This window comes from Chamaea fasciata, unplaced genomic scaffold, assembly GCF_029207755.1.
Source record: "Chamaea fasciata isolate MVZ Bird 193981 ecotype frontalis unplaced genomic scaffold, bChaFas1.0.hap1 SCAF_4, whole genome shotgun sequence".
Lineage (NCBI taxonomy): Eukaryota > Metazoa > Chordata > Aves > Passeriformes > Sylviidae > Chamaea > Chamaea fasciata.
In genome coordinates, this window is record NW_027094089.1 from 45,987,179 (window position 1) to 46,001,511 (window position 14,333).

Here is a 14,333-nt window from a genome sequence, read left to right on the forward strand (position 1 = left end):
TCTCCTATGAGCTCAGGTGTATGTGAGGACATATGTCCTATGAGGACATGAATGTATATTCCTGCAGTAAAATCTCAAGATTTTCTGCTTAATTTTTCTGCAGCTGAAACAGGCCCTGTGTATGCATTGACTACACTATCTTCATTATAAGGAGCGTTGTTTTATACTGATACCATTCCTTAGGTCATAGTTCAGATCATAATTCAGGATATGGTTTCTATGCATGCTGAAAACTGTAGGCTGTTTCCAAATAATCCACAAGGATAAGCAATGTACAGAAGCAGGAGGAGGGCACCTTTATGAATCCCAGCTCCCTGCTACCAACCTGATGAACATGAGAGTCTTCTTATTAGTGCCCCAGTAAGAATGCAGGCTGTGAATCATGCAACCAGTGCTGTGATTTGCTTTCTGCCTTGGTTTTGCTTGGGTGGGTTTGGTGTGGTTCTGCCCTGCACTTTCTGCATGATGTACTGTGAACTAGGTAGTTGCAGCTCAACCATCACAGGCACATGGCCTATTTCCTCAGAGATAGCTGCAGTGCTGTCTTTGAAGTTTTACCAGATTTCCTTGTATGTATTGAGTGCACAATCCATTAGAGTGTAAACAGGAGGTTAAACAGTACCCTTCCTATTTTGTCTAGTCCTTCAGATTTGATGCTGTCGGATGGTCTCATGTAATGGCACAAGCTTTATTCTTGTGAGTCTCTGCTACAGGACATGGTCTGAAATGCCTTGACCCCATGGGGTTTTCTTGTCCTTTTTTTTCTCCCAGGAACTTGCTACAGTGGCAACGGCCAGTTTTACCAGGGCACAGCCAATGTCACAGCATCTGGCATTCCCTGCCAGAAGTGGAGTGATCAGGTGCGTGTCAGTGTGAGATCCACCAAATGGAGAGCTGTGCTCAAGGTTTGCTTTTCCAAGGAGTTTCTCAGAGTCAGGCAGCCCAGTCTCAGTGAAAGGGATGAGTGAGGAACAGGTTGCCTTCAGTCTTGAGCTCACTGATGTTTTACAATCTCATCATATTTCAGTCTGTTCCCCTTACTGTGTAAAAATGCATTCTCTGTCATTCCAGGTGACTGGAAGGCTGTTTCAAGGCTCTGTCTTTCTTCACTCCTTCGGTGCTTTTTTTCGTTTTGTTTTAATAATAATAGCAGGGAAAATTATGCTGAAGCACTAATAAAATTTGCTGTCTCCCCTAAGGCCCCCCATATGCACAGAAGGACTCCCCAGGTTTTCCCTGAGCTGTTTGATGCTGAGAATTACTGCCGCAATCCAGGAGGTGAGAACGAGCGTCCCTGGTGCTACACAAAGGATCCAGCTGTGACCTGGGAATACTGCAGTGTGTCTCCCTGTGGAGATGGTAGGCAACTGCACTTTATAATTTCTGCCACTGTGGTTGTTTTGTGGCCATGCAAGGTGTTTGCATCCTGAGTACACCAATATGTTCTGTCTTCTGAATTCAGCTAGGTCTGGGTCTTCTGATGGATTCACTCAGCATCTTTAACCAGAAGGTTTAATGTGCCCCATGAAGAGGGGAAAATGAAGACAGGCAAATCAAGCCCTAGGTTATATAAATGCCAAAGATAAAGTACAATGTCCTGTGGAATTCTTAAAAATTAATTTGTCAGAATGTTTAGAAGGTAGGGTTACAGGCTGCTTTCCGAAGTTTTTTAGTTTAGGGTGATTTTTTTCAGTAATACCCCCCTCCCCCCCTAGTTTTAACTAAAATAAGCCTAAAAAAGTTTGAAGCATCTTTGTTCTTTGATGTTGAAGCTAAGTCTTCCTGTTATTTCTTGTTCAAAGAATAGACCAGTTTTTTGGAAAATACTGCATCCAAGATTCCAAGTTTCTGGATTTCAGGGCTTAGAAATAAAGACTGCATTTGGAAACTTCCTGCACAGGGAACAGGGGTTCCATGGACATAAGTGCAAACAAGTAATTTTCAGTTTAGCTGGCAATTAAGAAGTAGAAGAATTTCAGTTTCTTCCTGGTTCTCAATCATTGCATGCAGAGAGTAGCATTTTCTAGAATGTCTCACAAACTACTCCACAGACAGTTAAGTGATTTTTTTTCCTCTAATAATACAGCCAAGACTGCTTTAAACTAGTTTTCCTTATTTTCCCCCTAAAGAGACTGAGATGCAAATTGTTGGGGGCAAAAGGATATTTTGGGAAAGTATCACACTGAACTTACTTGGTCTTGCACTCCTCCCTGCAGATTCCTTTTAGGACACATGATACATAGTGGTTTACATTGTGCACCATCGATCCTTCCCTCTGCAGACATTACTATATTTGAGTACTGTTGAGACTATCAGATGTGACCTCCCATTTGTAACTCTTTCCAATATTCCATACAAAAACCGTGTTCTCAGCTTAATGGGAATTATATATCAGTCTTACCAGATCTTGGATTTTCGCATCTGGCAAGCACAAATGGGTTTTGTTTGCAAACTGCAAACCAAGCTTCCCTAGTATGGTCCTCTCATGTGGTTATATGGTTGTGTCAGTAATTCCCAGAATGGCAGGCTAGCTCTAAATTTCCCTTAGAGAAAGCTCCATAATCTAGAAGAGGCATAACCCTCTGATTTTATTTGCATTACAGCATTGTTATCACTGGGAACAAGAAAACCAAACGGAGAGACTCTAAATCTCCCCCCTCCTCCTCCATTTTCCCCTACATACTCCATGACCGTTATCATCTCGATCATCTCCAGCTTTGCTCTGGCTGTGATCTTTGGAATTATCACCCTGGTTTGCTGCCGTCATCGAAAACAGTGGAAAAACAAGAAAAGGTAAAACTTGGAACTTAATTCAGTGCAAGAAATGCTGCTTTGAAAAAAAGGCTTTCTACTGTTTGAGAGTGAAGTCCTGTGAACATCTGGTAAGGGACAGCAGCCCTCTCTTTGCCTGTGGCAGGCCAGTGTAAATTCTGTCGAACTCCTGTGCCAGGGCAGAAGGTGGCCTGGTGATTAGGGCCATGGCATAACACCTTGCTGCAAGGCTCCTTCAGTAGCCCTGCTGCACCTTCCTTTTCCATCCTGAAAGACATAAGCTCAGGAGGAGATGTGTATAGTTATCTCCTGGTTGAGGGCTGTGTACACGCTGACCAAAAATTGCTTTGTTGTTTCAGAGAGTCGGAGACACCAACTCTCACCACTCTGCCCTCTGAACTGCTCCTGGACCGGCTGCACCCCAACCCCATGTATCAGCGCATGCCTCTTCTCCTCAACCCAAAATTGCTTAGCCTGGAGTATCCCAGGAACAATATTGAATATGTGAGAGATATTGGGGAGGGAGCATTTGGTAGAGTCTTCCAAGCCAGGTAAGCAGTCTCTTTGTGAATCTTCTTTATGTGAAGGTACTTGTGAAAAATTGGCACTGCAAATAATTCATCCATCCATCCACCGACTCAAATACATGTGTATCAAATGGTACACAACCCTTAGGTTTGAATAATTGTCTTTGTTGTCTGGTGCTATCTGTCAATATTTGATAAACTTTTGCCACAAATTACTCTTTTCTGCTCTCTAGTAGAAGTAATGCCTTACTCACATACTAAAGTCTGGTGTAAAATTTCAGCTAAATTTTGCCAAAGGTACTGCCTGTGACATGTGAGCTATTGTGAAGTTCTTACATTTCCCAGCATTTATGAATTGTCAGTGTGTGGTGATCTCCATTGTAACACCAATATTTTTCTGTGCAATTACCACAGATTACATTATTGTATCCTGCTACAGTTCAGTCCCAACTGAATTTCAATTTAATTCACTGGCAAAACCAAACCAAACCAAACTAGAAATCCCCTAAAAAATTTCCCCACATAGGACAATGAGGACATGAGGAGTGGTTGTGTGTCTGTGGTGTCCCAATCTTAATGGGAAATGCACACTCAAAATTTGTAGATGCTCATGGGTGAAAGGAACAGCAAAAGTCAGAGTATCTACAAAAATGTACCAAAAAAAAAAAATTCTTATTAGTAAATTACACACCTGCCATGGCAATAGCTATTTTGTAGTCCCTAACCTACTATATAAGCAGAGGGCAGTGGGTTATGAATAAAGGGGCAGTGTGAAAAGGAAGGGAGACAGAAAGATGGATTAAAAATGGAAGGAGAGACAGAAAGGAGGAGAGGAAAAAAGATCAGTGGTCCTGGCTCCACCATCAATTCTGCTGACAGGAAGTTTAGGGTTCTGGGGCACATGAGTGCCCAGGTTTTGTGGGGGTACCCTTTTATAGTAAAATTTCTGTGCCCTGAAGCTAACTTTCTGTACAAGTGAGTTATCATGGGCAGCCCCTTCCTCCCGACCTTTCTGGACAAGGTTTGAGGGCTTTGGAGTTCTTGGGTGCTCTTGATCCCCCATTGCAGTCCATTTCCTGCCTACTTCTTATCCTCATTCCTGCACCTCTGGTGTACGGTGTTGTCCTTATCTCCAGGAGCCAGAACAAGGACACTTGTCTCAGAAAAATGTTGCTCTACCTCTGTGTGGGCCCTTTCCCCAGCCATAACAATCTTTTGTTGGCTCCATAGCTATCTGGATATCAGTGTTTGAGTAATGTACATAAACTCCCTTACCTCTAGGTTTCTACAGTATCCCCTTTAGTTAGTTTCTCACTTTTTATTTTTGGAATTTGCAGCCATTGTTACCTGTTTTAAACCTGAGATATTAGATGACAGCTCAGTTCTGATAATATCATGGGAGGTGAGATTGTGCACTTTCACAAATATGAAAAATCTTTAATTGACAGTCCCAAAAATGAGGAGGATGGAAGATGCCTAGTTTTTCTTGACAGAATCTATAATTTCTGCAAGACAATGTGCAAGACAGTAATGGTTTCCTCCTAAAGTCCCATCCCCAAATTCCTAGAAGAAAGTGTACAGGCTGCATAGTTCTCTGCTTAGTCAGGGCAGTTATCTTTGACCTTTGCAGTTAACAAGTATGGGGCATGGCTGATTTTGTAGCTGTATCTGGAGTAGTGTATGAGGACATCACAAAAAGCCAGGGAAGGACCAGTGTCCCACCATAGGCCAAGATCTGCTTGGTGAAATGCTTTTGTTGACTGACAAAGCAAAGGACTATCCTTGCAAAAAGCAGTCATAATGCAAACTAGGTATTTGTAATGTTTATAGCTAAGCTGTTGATAGACCTGCTAGAAAATGAGTTCCATACAGGTTAAATGTGTTACAGCTGGGAAACAGTTTCAATAGCTGTGATGGATTTTTTTCCTAATGAAGAGATAAATTATTTCTAATGGAAGAGAAGCAGGCATACTTTTCTTTACTACAGAGAGAACTAAAAATAGCAAAATTCAAAGGGCTCGCAGTGAGATCATCATAGATGCTTAGCCTGTGATGAATTGTTAGCCTGGAGCCTGAGCTTGAAACAAGAACAAAGCTACAGAAACTGTACAACAGCTGTGCTTGGGGCACTGCACTCTGGGGGAACAGGGCAGCTCTTGTCCCAGCCTCAGCACAGCACTTGAGCTGCCCTGAGGTGCAGGGCACCTTCCTGCTCATGCTGCAGGAGTCTTCACCTGTGTGCGAACAGTGCAGACATTCTTCTTGCTAAGTGCTGCTTTGGTCTCGCTCTGGGAGTTCTAATACAATTTGAGTGCTGCACAGACCTTTCTCAGCTCGAAATGGCTTTCATGGATATCAAGCAAGGCTTCTCAAAGGGCATTCAAATGTTACTAAAGTGCTAGTTAAGCAAGTGCCAAAGTGATGTGATGATTTTTTATGTGGATTTCATCCACTTCAGCTCTGCAATTTCTTTCCATTAAGACTTTTAGTTATTGTTAGTGGTAACTGAGAGAAAAAGACAGGGGAATGAAGAAGAAAGCATCAGACCTGGTCAAGCATTTGCAAAGTGAGGAGTACCACATCCTGAGAGATGCTTGCTCTCTGTGGCTTAAGGAAGGAGCTACAGAAATATTGCTTCTGAGGGACCTCCTATTTTATCACCATCTCTATCAAAAGTGCCTCCAAGGATTTATAATTCCTTATAAAAAGCTATGGACATTTCTGTGCACTGCTGGCAGATCAGTGCAGACCGTTGACCCACTGTTACAAGCTGTGTGTCTATCCAGGTTGCTGAAACTATCAAAACTCAAATTATTGCCTTCCCATCTCAGAAGGATAAAATGTACTTTCCTGCCTGTGTTAAATGGACATCTCAAGCTAAGTTTAGCAATCCTCTTACTTCTGCTCTCATGTTTCTCGCTCTTCTGTAAACAAAGCTCTGCACGCAGTGCCAGTGATGTCTTTGCCAGTTGGCTGCTGTGAGTACTGATTCAGTGTTTACTCACTCCTGGGTCAAGCAACATGTTGGGACAGGAAGTGTCTAGCTATCATTTACCAGCTTCTCCTGAAAGGCTGCTGTCTTCACCAGGAATGGCTTTACACTTGGAAGGATAAGGAAGTAACCATGCTTAGAACGAAATTCAGCACATGGCTCAGGTTTGTTCCAGCTGGGTCCTTGTGGCTGATTCTCTTTCTGGGAGGACCACACTGGCCCCACAAGCCACCAGAGCACCAGCTCCATGCAGTTCAGTGCAGATCAGCACACAAGTTTTCTCCCAGAGCTGGAGCCGTGTGGTCCAGGCTAAGCCTGAAGATCAGGGTTGCCAAAAACCTGGATGTGCAGTCTTTGCTAGTAGGCCAGTATGGAGTTTTTGCTAGTAGGCTGGTAGACCTACACTACAAATGCACAACTTGTCGCTCCTTAAGGACAAGGCTGTCCCTAAGGTCAGAGTTTCTTGACAGAAGCTCCTTATGTTCTGTCCATCTACAAAGGGTATTTCTTTGATCTGCTGTCTCATATATAGCTGAAAAATAGTGTGGGTGTTAATTTAAAAAAAACCCCCACCCTTCCCAACTCCCTCAAATAGCAGCCACTGCTGATTCAGAGCAGTCTCCTGCTCACTTTTTAACTAAACCAAAGGATGGCGTAAAGGTAGATTCCCACCAGTCTCTGTATATGTTGATTGTATTATGTAATGATCTAAGAGAAGCTATTTGATTGTTATGGTGAGCAAGATGGGAGCAGGACACAGTCTCAAATAAAAGCTTCAGACTGCTCCTTGTTTTTTTTTCATGGTTGCTGCATAGAAACGACATAGTTTCTTTGAAAAGAAAACCTAGCTGGGAACTTAAATCAGACATTTTCTATATAGGCTCAGAGTGAAATTCCTAACTGCACCGCTGCTTAGTTCTTTGAGCAGCGTGTACTTAAATGCCAACTGATGCCTCTGGTGCACAAATCCATTGGTGGTGAAGCAGGCAAAGGACTGTTGCTATCCACCTTGTGCACAAACAGTGTAAATTTCTCCTCAACTTTTAATTATTTGCAAGAGAGATTACCTAAGGTAATTTTTTTGGTGCTTCCCTGTTCTAGAAGACAATTGACCTATTTTTCGAAAAACATTCCCCTTTCTGGCCCTTCACCTGAATTTTCCAGGTTCAGAGGCAGCAGTTTCCCACTGCTACCTTGCAGATGTGCCCCTGTCATTTGTGCAAAGACTGTCTTCAGGTCATGAAAAGGGTCAGCTTTGATAGCTGTCTGCCAGGACTTCAGACAGTCTCTACCTCTGTGCCAGATTAGTGTGAGTTTCCCAGGTCTGCTAAGAACCGTACTGCATCACCACAAGCTACCAAAGGTGAAATTTCTGGCTTTTGCCTGAAGGCCAGTTAAAAGACTTTGTGCAGCTTAACCTCACTTGGTCACATTTAGGTGAGTTTACATTATTACAGGATTCAGTGAAATGGGGTGGTTGAGTGTACATCACCTGGGGTGAGTTTCTGTCTCCAAAGCAGGCATGACTGAGCTCTGCCTACCCCTGCTTTGGCACTCTGCTGGGTCTTCTAGTCAGAGATGAGTGGTAATCTATGAGACTATCTGGAAGACATAAATGCCTCCTATTTTTACTTTTAAAGTCTCTATTACTTTGTTCAGGAGGCTGCTGCTAGCTCTAGAGCTGAGAATTGACAGCAGGTGGTAGGTGCTTATACTCCTCCCCTCCTATGAGACTGAAAACTGCTGCCAGCCCAGCACAGGGGAAAAGAAGGAAGACACTGTGCTGTAATGGAGGCAGCACAAGCAGACAAGTGTGGGGTCTGATCCTCTGCTCTGGCATGCCAAACGTCCTTGCCTGAGTGTCTCAGCTGTGATCTAGCCACCTGTGCTTCCTTTCTTGATGGACATCCTGCCATCCAGTGACATTTGACATTTACAGCATCCAAGTGCAACTGTGACAACTGCCATGTGTCTGAAGTAGAAGACAAGGAAGCTGGAAGTTTGCTTTGGAAATTGGAGTCTGTTCTAGCTGCTACTGAGCAATAAAATAACCTGTCATTCAAGCAATGGGAGGGCAGTCAGGCTGGTGTAGTAACATGACACATAAATGGGCACCACTCTCCGTGGGGTCTGGCTGGCTACCTGTACAGAATTTCAGCTGCAAGGCTCCTGGGAAGAATTTGCACTGGAAACAAAAAGTATGTCTGAGGTTTGGTGCATGTTTGAAGAGTGGGAAGTTACTCTTCTCTGACAACAGCTACCCCAAAATCTTTGGCAAGCCCATCTAATTAATTTGTTAAGGGTGCAGGGACTCATGCATAAGAAAACAAGTTGGTTTCTCCAGGTCAGGGTTCTGTCTCCCACGGATTTGTGTCTCTAAGTTTTAGATGAAGATTCACCAGTGTCAAAACCTGTGTGTTCACACATAAACTTGTTCTCCATACAAGGCACAGGTTTGCTTTGTCCCTTCTATCCTGTCATGTGTTTCCACAATCTTGTAAGAATATTAACTGTTTTCTAGACCTCAGCTACACTATATTAAATCCAGCTGAAATTAGCTAATGGTTTTATAAGTTGTTGAATTAAAGGTACAGACACGTGCCATGCACACATACACAGAGAACAGTAACTAAAGGCTATTTTCCTTACAAATCCAAGGGAATACATTTACTGTAATTGTTACTTTGACTCTAACAGTAGCCAGATATACCAAAGCCGCCATTGTGCCAGGTATGGGAAAGGAAGAACTCTCAACAATTTCATAGAAAATAGGTTTATTTTTAACTGCACCATTACACACCAAAAGGGAATTGTTTGGATTGAAGGGTCCATCCTCTCCTTCATTAAATTTCTGATGTGATCTCCAGCCTATGGAGACGTTGCTTCTTACCAACCTGTTACTTATTTATGCCTTTACCAGACTTGATAATGAGTCTGTAAGCAGCAAGACCAGTAATCATAAAACTATATTGAATTTTGTCCCTCCTGAACCAAATTAAATATCTCTGTAATATGCAATGCGTATTGCAGTCCCCAGAGATGAAACTGGGCTTTAAGGTTCCTTCTGTTGGTTCTGAGGCCTTCCAACTTTTTTTTTTTTTTTTTCTTTTTCTTTTTTTTTTTTTTTTCTTTCTTTCTTTTTCTTTCTTGGTCAGCCTCTCCTTTTGCATCAGAAACAGAACCTAGATTTACTGTGCATATATTCATCACTGATTGTTTCCTCTCTTCCCTCTCCTTGCAGGGCCCCAGGGCTGCTGCCATATGAACCTTTCACCATGGTAGCAGTGAAAATGCTGAAGGAGGAAGCATCTGCAGACATGCAGGCTGACTTTCAGAGGGAAGCAGCTCTCATGGCAGAATTTGACAATCCGAACATCGTCAAACTTTTAGGTATCTCAGTGAGGCATCCTATTACCTTAACAGGATGATGCATTGCATCAAAGCCTCCTCATGCTGCACTGAGTATACTGCTGGTCATCTTGCTGCCTAGCTCTGCTTCATGTCTAATAACATTGACACGGATATTTTACAAGGGAAGACATGAACTTCCTGGAACTGTGATTTATTTTGTGGGTACTGAAAAGAAATAGCACAAGTCTTGTTAGTTTTATAGGTCCCACTTACTATTGTGATGTCTGAACACTTAGTAGCATTGAAAAAAACAAAATTAAATGAGCAAAAAAAGCCAGCCACAAAAATGGTCTTTTCCATTCCTTCCACTCTCATCTGAAAGGACATCCTTCTTTGCTGGATTTTTCTTAGAAAGTCTTGACACTGCGGCGTGACTAATAAGGCATTTTCTGAGAAGAAAACTGGTGACCAAAAATATTCTTTTAGAAAATTGTAATTTTTTTGTTTGAAGTAGGTGCTGCTGGCCACCTTTATCTGGCAATCCTGCTCTAAGTTGTTGTATGCAGATCTGGTTCTCATGAACGGGAGTATCTGAGATCTTAATTTATTTCAGTAGGAAGCTCCATAACATTTGAAATTGATAAACCACAGTTTTGAGGAAGCTGGGTTGATACAGGTACTTTGGCTACAGAAAAGAAAAGCAGGAAATGCACCAAGCTGAACTAAACTTTGTGTTTATTGTTAACACATTTTAGGCCAGAAAAGGGCAAAGGTGCAGGCACAAACTAATGTTGCATCATGGGGCTGTGGAGAAACAGCCACATTATTGAAGACAGCTTGGATGATAAATCTCTCACATACACTTGTCATGCTTGTCAGATCCTGATTTCATCAGACTGGGAACAGCCATTTGTTTTTCCTCAAAAATTCAAATATTAGGTCATCAACCAGAATTTCAGATTTCACAATAATTTGCATCACCACTTGCTAAGCGATGGCCCAAAAAAAGCAAAACACATACATTTTAAATGGTTTAAATGTTTGCATTAGCTGGTTAGCAGCTAAATGATAGGCGCACAGATATTACTTTATCACTGTATGAACAGTAAGGCTCATGCAAGTGTGGTTAATGCTGGCCCACCAATATAGCTGATGAAGAGCCAACCATATGCCCTTCAGTGGGACTGCATTCTGCATCTAACAGATATGGCAAATGTCTCCTTTCTGCTGTCTGCTTTTATTTGTTTTTCTTTCATTTTTGCATATCACTCATGCCAAAAGTAGTTCCTCAACCAATATTTTTTGCATGAGTTGTTTAAAATAAAGAACTGTGAATTAGAGTTTTGAATTCATTAGAGCTGTGAATTTCCTTGCAATTCGAGTGTTCCACTGAACCCTTGAACATGCCCCTTGTGAAGACTTCCTGCTTATGTGTCATGCCTACAACAATATTATTGTTGTAATAATACAATGATCACAACAAATAAAATAATTAAAAATAATATGATCAAAACTTTAAAGGTTACTTCCTGAAAGTCCTTGCAGTTGCACCTGGGAAGAGGCAATACTTTTGTTAATGCTAGCTTAAGCAGGACTGGGCTCTTAATTAAATATAGCTCCAAAAGACTTGTGTTTTACCTGGGATGTTGACAAAAATTCTGCATGTAGGCATGTGCATGACTTGTTAACATCACCCATGGAGCTCAGCGTTAGATCTCTGATGAAGGACTTCAAAAGAGGCAGCATGCATGATGAATGCACACAAAGTTAATGGTATTTGCATGGTCACCTCTCTCTCTGCATTATTGGAAGTCTCCCTTTTGTGTAAGTGTTTTTGGACTTTTTGGCTTTTGCACAGTAGAACTCTCTTTGCTGCCCAAATGAGCTGTGTGGTCTGTCCTCTCCCAGGCGTGTGTGCGGTTGGGAAGCCGATGTGCCTGCTGTTCGAGTACATGGCCTACGGGGATCTGAATGAGTACCTGCGTGACCGCTCGCCCCGCAACCTTTGCAGCCTGGTGCAGGACACTCTGGACACAAGGCCTCGCCTCCCCAACCCCCTGGCACTGTGCTGCACCAGCCAGCTCTGCATTGCCAAGCAGGTTGCTGCCGGCATGGCCTACCTCTCTGAGCGCAAGTTTGTCCACCGGGATTTGGCCACCAGGAACTGCCTGGTGGGGGAGAACATGGTGGTCAAAATTGCTGATTTTGGTCTCTCGAGGAACATATATTCGGCTGACTATTACAAAGCAAATGAGAATGATGCCATCCCCATCCGCTGGATGCCCCCCGAATCCATTTTCTACAACCGCTACACCACAGAGTCTGATGTGTGGGCCTATGGAGTGGTGCTGTGGGAGATCTTCTCCTATGGCATGCAGCCTTACTACGGGATGGCTCATGAGGAGGTCATCTACTACGTGAGGGATGGGAATGTCCTCTCCTGCCCAGACAATTGTCCCCTGGAGCTCTACAACCTGATGCGCCTCTGCTGGTGCAAGTTGCCTGCCGACCGACCAGGTTTTGCCAGCATCCACCGCATCTTGGAGCGAATGTACAAGAGGGCTGTGGCCAACATGTCTGTCTGAGGGATGCATTTCCTTCCTTGTCTCCTGTGTCCACCTATCCAGACTGACTAGGACCAGTCCATGAGCTCCTGAGCAATGGTGGCTTTGTACACTGTCCCACTCAGGGAGGAGAAACAGCTTGTTCCACTACCAAGCGAGAAATATAGACTGTACCCCCTTTTGCACCTCATTGAGTGGGACTGTACCTCCCAAACAACAGGGCTGACCTTTAGCCACCAAGACAGGACTCCCCAGGTTGGTGAGAGTGCTGGCCATGCTAACTCAGTGCTTGCATATAGCATTTCCAGGAGCACAAAGTTGCCCGGGGAAGGCAAACCAATGTTTTTTCCCTGCCACTGTTTCTTCCCTTCCTAATAGATCCCACCATGCCCTTCTGCACTTACACTCTTGGCTTCTACCTTTTTTTCCCCTTTCTCTTATGTTTTTAAGTATTATTTAAAAAAGATTGCAGAGTTCAATCTTTTGGGGATACTGTTTATTATTTTATTTTTGCATACTGTTTACTATTTTGTTTTTGCATCCTCAGTCCTTTTTGCAGAAAAAGGATGTTTCTGAAGCCGTAGGCCACTTTTGTCTTTCTTTTAACTTCCACTTTCTCTCATTACAATAACACTGATGGAGTCAAAACAGGAGCCTGCTGGATGGCTGGCAGCCACCTGCATCTTATGTTACCAAGACAGGCAAACGCCTGTCAAGCATGACACTTTCCATTTTCCAGTGTGGGAAATTCAGAGTCACCTTAATTTGATGTTTGTTAAAGTCTCACCTAAAAGCTTTCCTTAAGCATTGCAGCACGTCTTTCCTGCCTTCCCCTGAAGCAACAAAGCTATTTGGTGCTACGGGAGAAGTTCAACCAAAAGGCCTGGTGCTGCACCTCGTGGGATTCCAAGGTGCATTTATTTGCCACTGCACGGTCCTCACCATGCCGAAAGGAGGGTGAAATGCATCCCCTCTTGCAGAAGTGTGGCAGGTTGCATTAATGATTTTTTTCCTTTTCCTTTACAATCTTTGCCTCCTGTTTCTGGTTTTCCTTTCCTGACAGGCTCTCTTAAGTCCCCCGACAATATTTGCTGGCCACCTTTCCTTGTGCTTCAGTTTAGAGACAGAGAAGTAAGGAAGGTGGACGTCTGCCACCAGTGTCCTTCAGTGACAACCTGTCAGTTAGGAGAAGGTGGAGAAAGTGGGTGCAAACAGGGAGATTTGCAAACTGTCCATCTGCAGGGCAAAGATGAGACTGCCTTAGCTACACATAGCCCACAGCCCATCTCCAAACACCAAATGTTTCTCTGCTAAAAGTTCTCCAAATTGTAATGAATGCTTCAGTGCTAGAGAAAATTTTATTCCTGTGGTGACAGGTGTATCCTTTTAGCTCCTTGTGGAGTGAGAAGCAGTTGTCCCAGAGCATCACTGATGATGGAAAATACAGCCTGGGGCAGGGATGTGCATTGTGACTGAAGAGAGGAGTGCAAGTGAATGAGTGTTTGGTGTGGCTTCTGTAACTGGGACACACTGGTTTAGCCTACCCAGAAAGCAGCAACAGAGAGCAGCTATCTATGCTTTCTGAAAAGTAAACTTGATAAGGTCTGTGAACCATTATAAAGAACAGAACTGGAAAGATCATACTTTTCTCTGCTGCTCTCCAGTTTGTTTGGGTTTTCATTTTGTTGGTTTTGTTGATTTTTTTTTCATTTAACCATAGATTTTTTTTTTCTGATTGTGGCCACAATAGCATAATTTAATGTTTTCAGACCACTGGTGTCACTTTCACTTGGAGCAAAGAGCTTGCAATTACTAAAGACAGTGGCAAGAAAAGAGGTTTGGGCTGCAAAATGTTGAAGTGCTATAATTGTATCTTCACAGTGAGCACAAAATGACCATTGCTGTCATACTCATTTAGCAGTCCTGCCATCATAGTGCTATGACACAACACTTTATTGAGGTTTGGATGCTAAAGACAAATACCCCCAGAAAATCCCCAAACCCTCAATTTCAATTAAAAAATATACTGGAGTTCCTTATATAGCTCTTGTTATTGCATTATGACCACCTTGCAGTGTGCATCGTTAAATTTCTGTTAGGTTGTATCAGCTCCTTCTCTGTCTTCCC

At 43.0% G+C, this 14,333-nt stretch overlaps 1 protein-coding gene across 3 annotated transcripts in view; it reads left to right on the forward strand.

Moving 5' to 3' along the window:
* The window catches only part of MUSK (muscle associated receptor tyrosine kinase), a 54,807-nt gene extending 42,580 nt beyond the window's left edge, over positions 1 to 12,227 (forward strand). For 2 of the 3 annotated variants that reach the window (XM_066182391.1, XM_066182392.1), the window contains 4 exons: positions 2,604 to 2,793; positions 3,132 to 3,323; positions 9,533 to 9,681; positions 11,551 to 12,227. In XM_066182391.1, the coding sequence (XP_066038488.1) occupies positions 2,604 to 2,793; positions 3,132 to 3,323; positions 9,533 to 9,681; positions 11,551 to 12,227 (1,208 nt within the window). Of the gene's footprint in view, positions 1 to 771; positions 861 to 1,199; positions 1,360 to 2,603; positions 2,794 to 3,131; positions 3,324 to 9,532; positions 9,682 to 11,550 lie in introns of all 3 variants that reach the window. The other variant, XM_066182390.1, reaches the window with a different exon arrangement.
* The last annotated feature ends 2,106 nt before the right edge of the window (positions 12,228 to 14,333 follow it).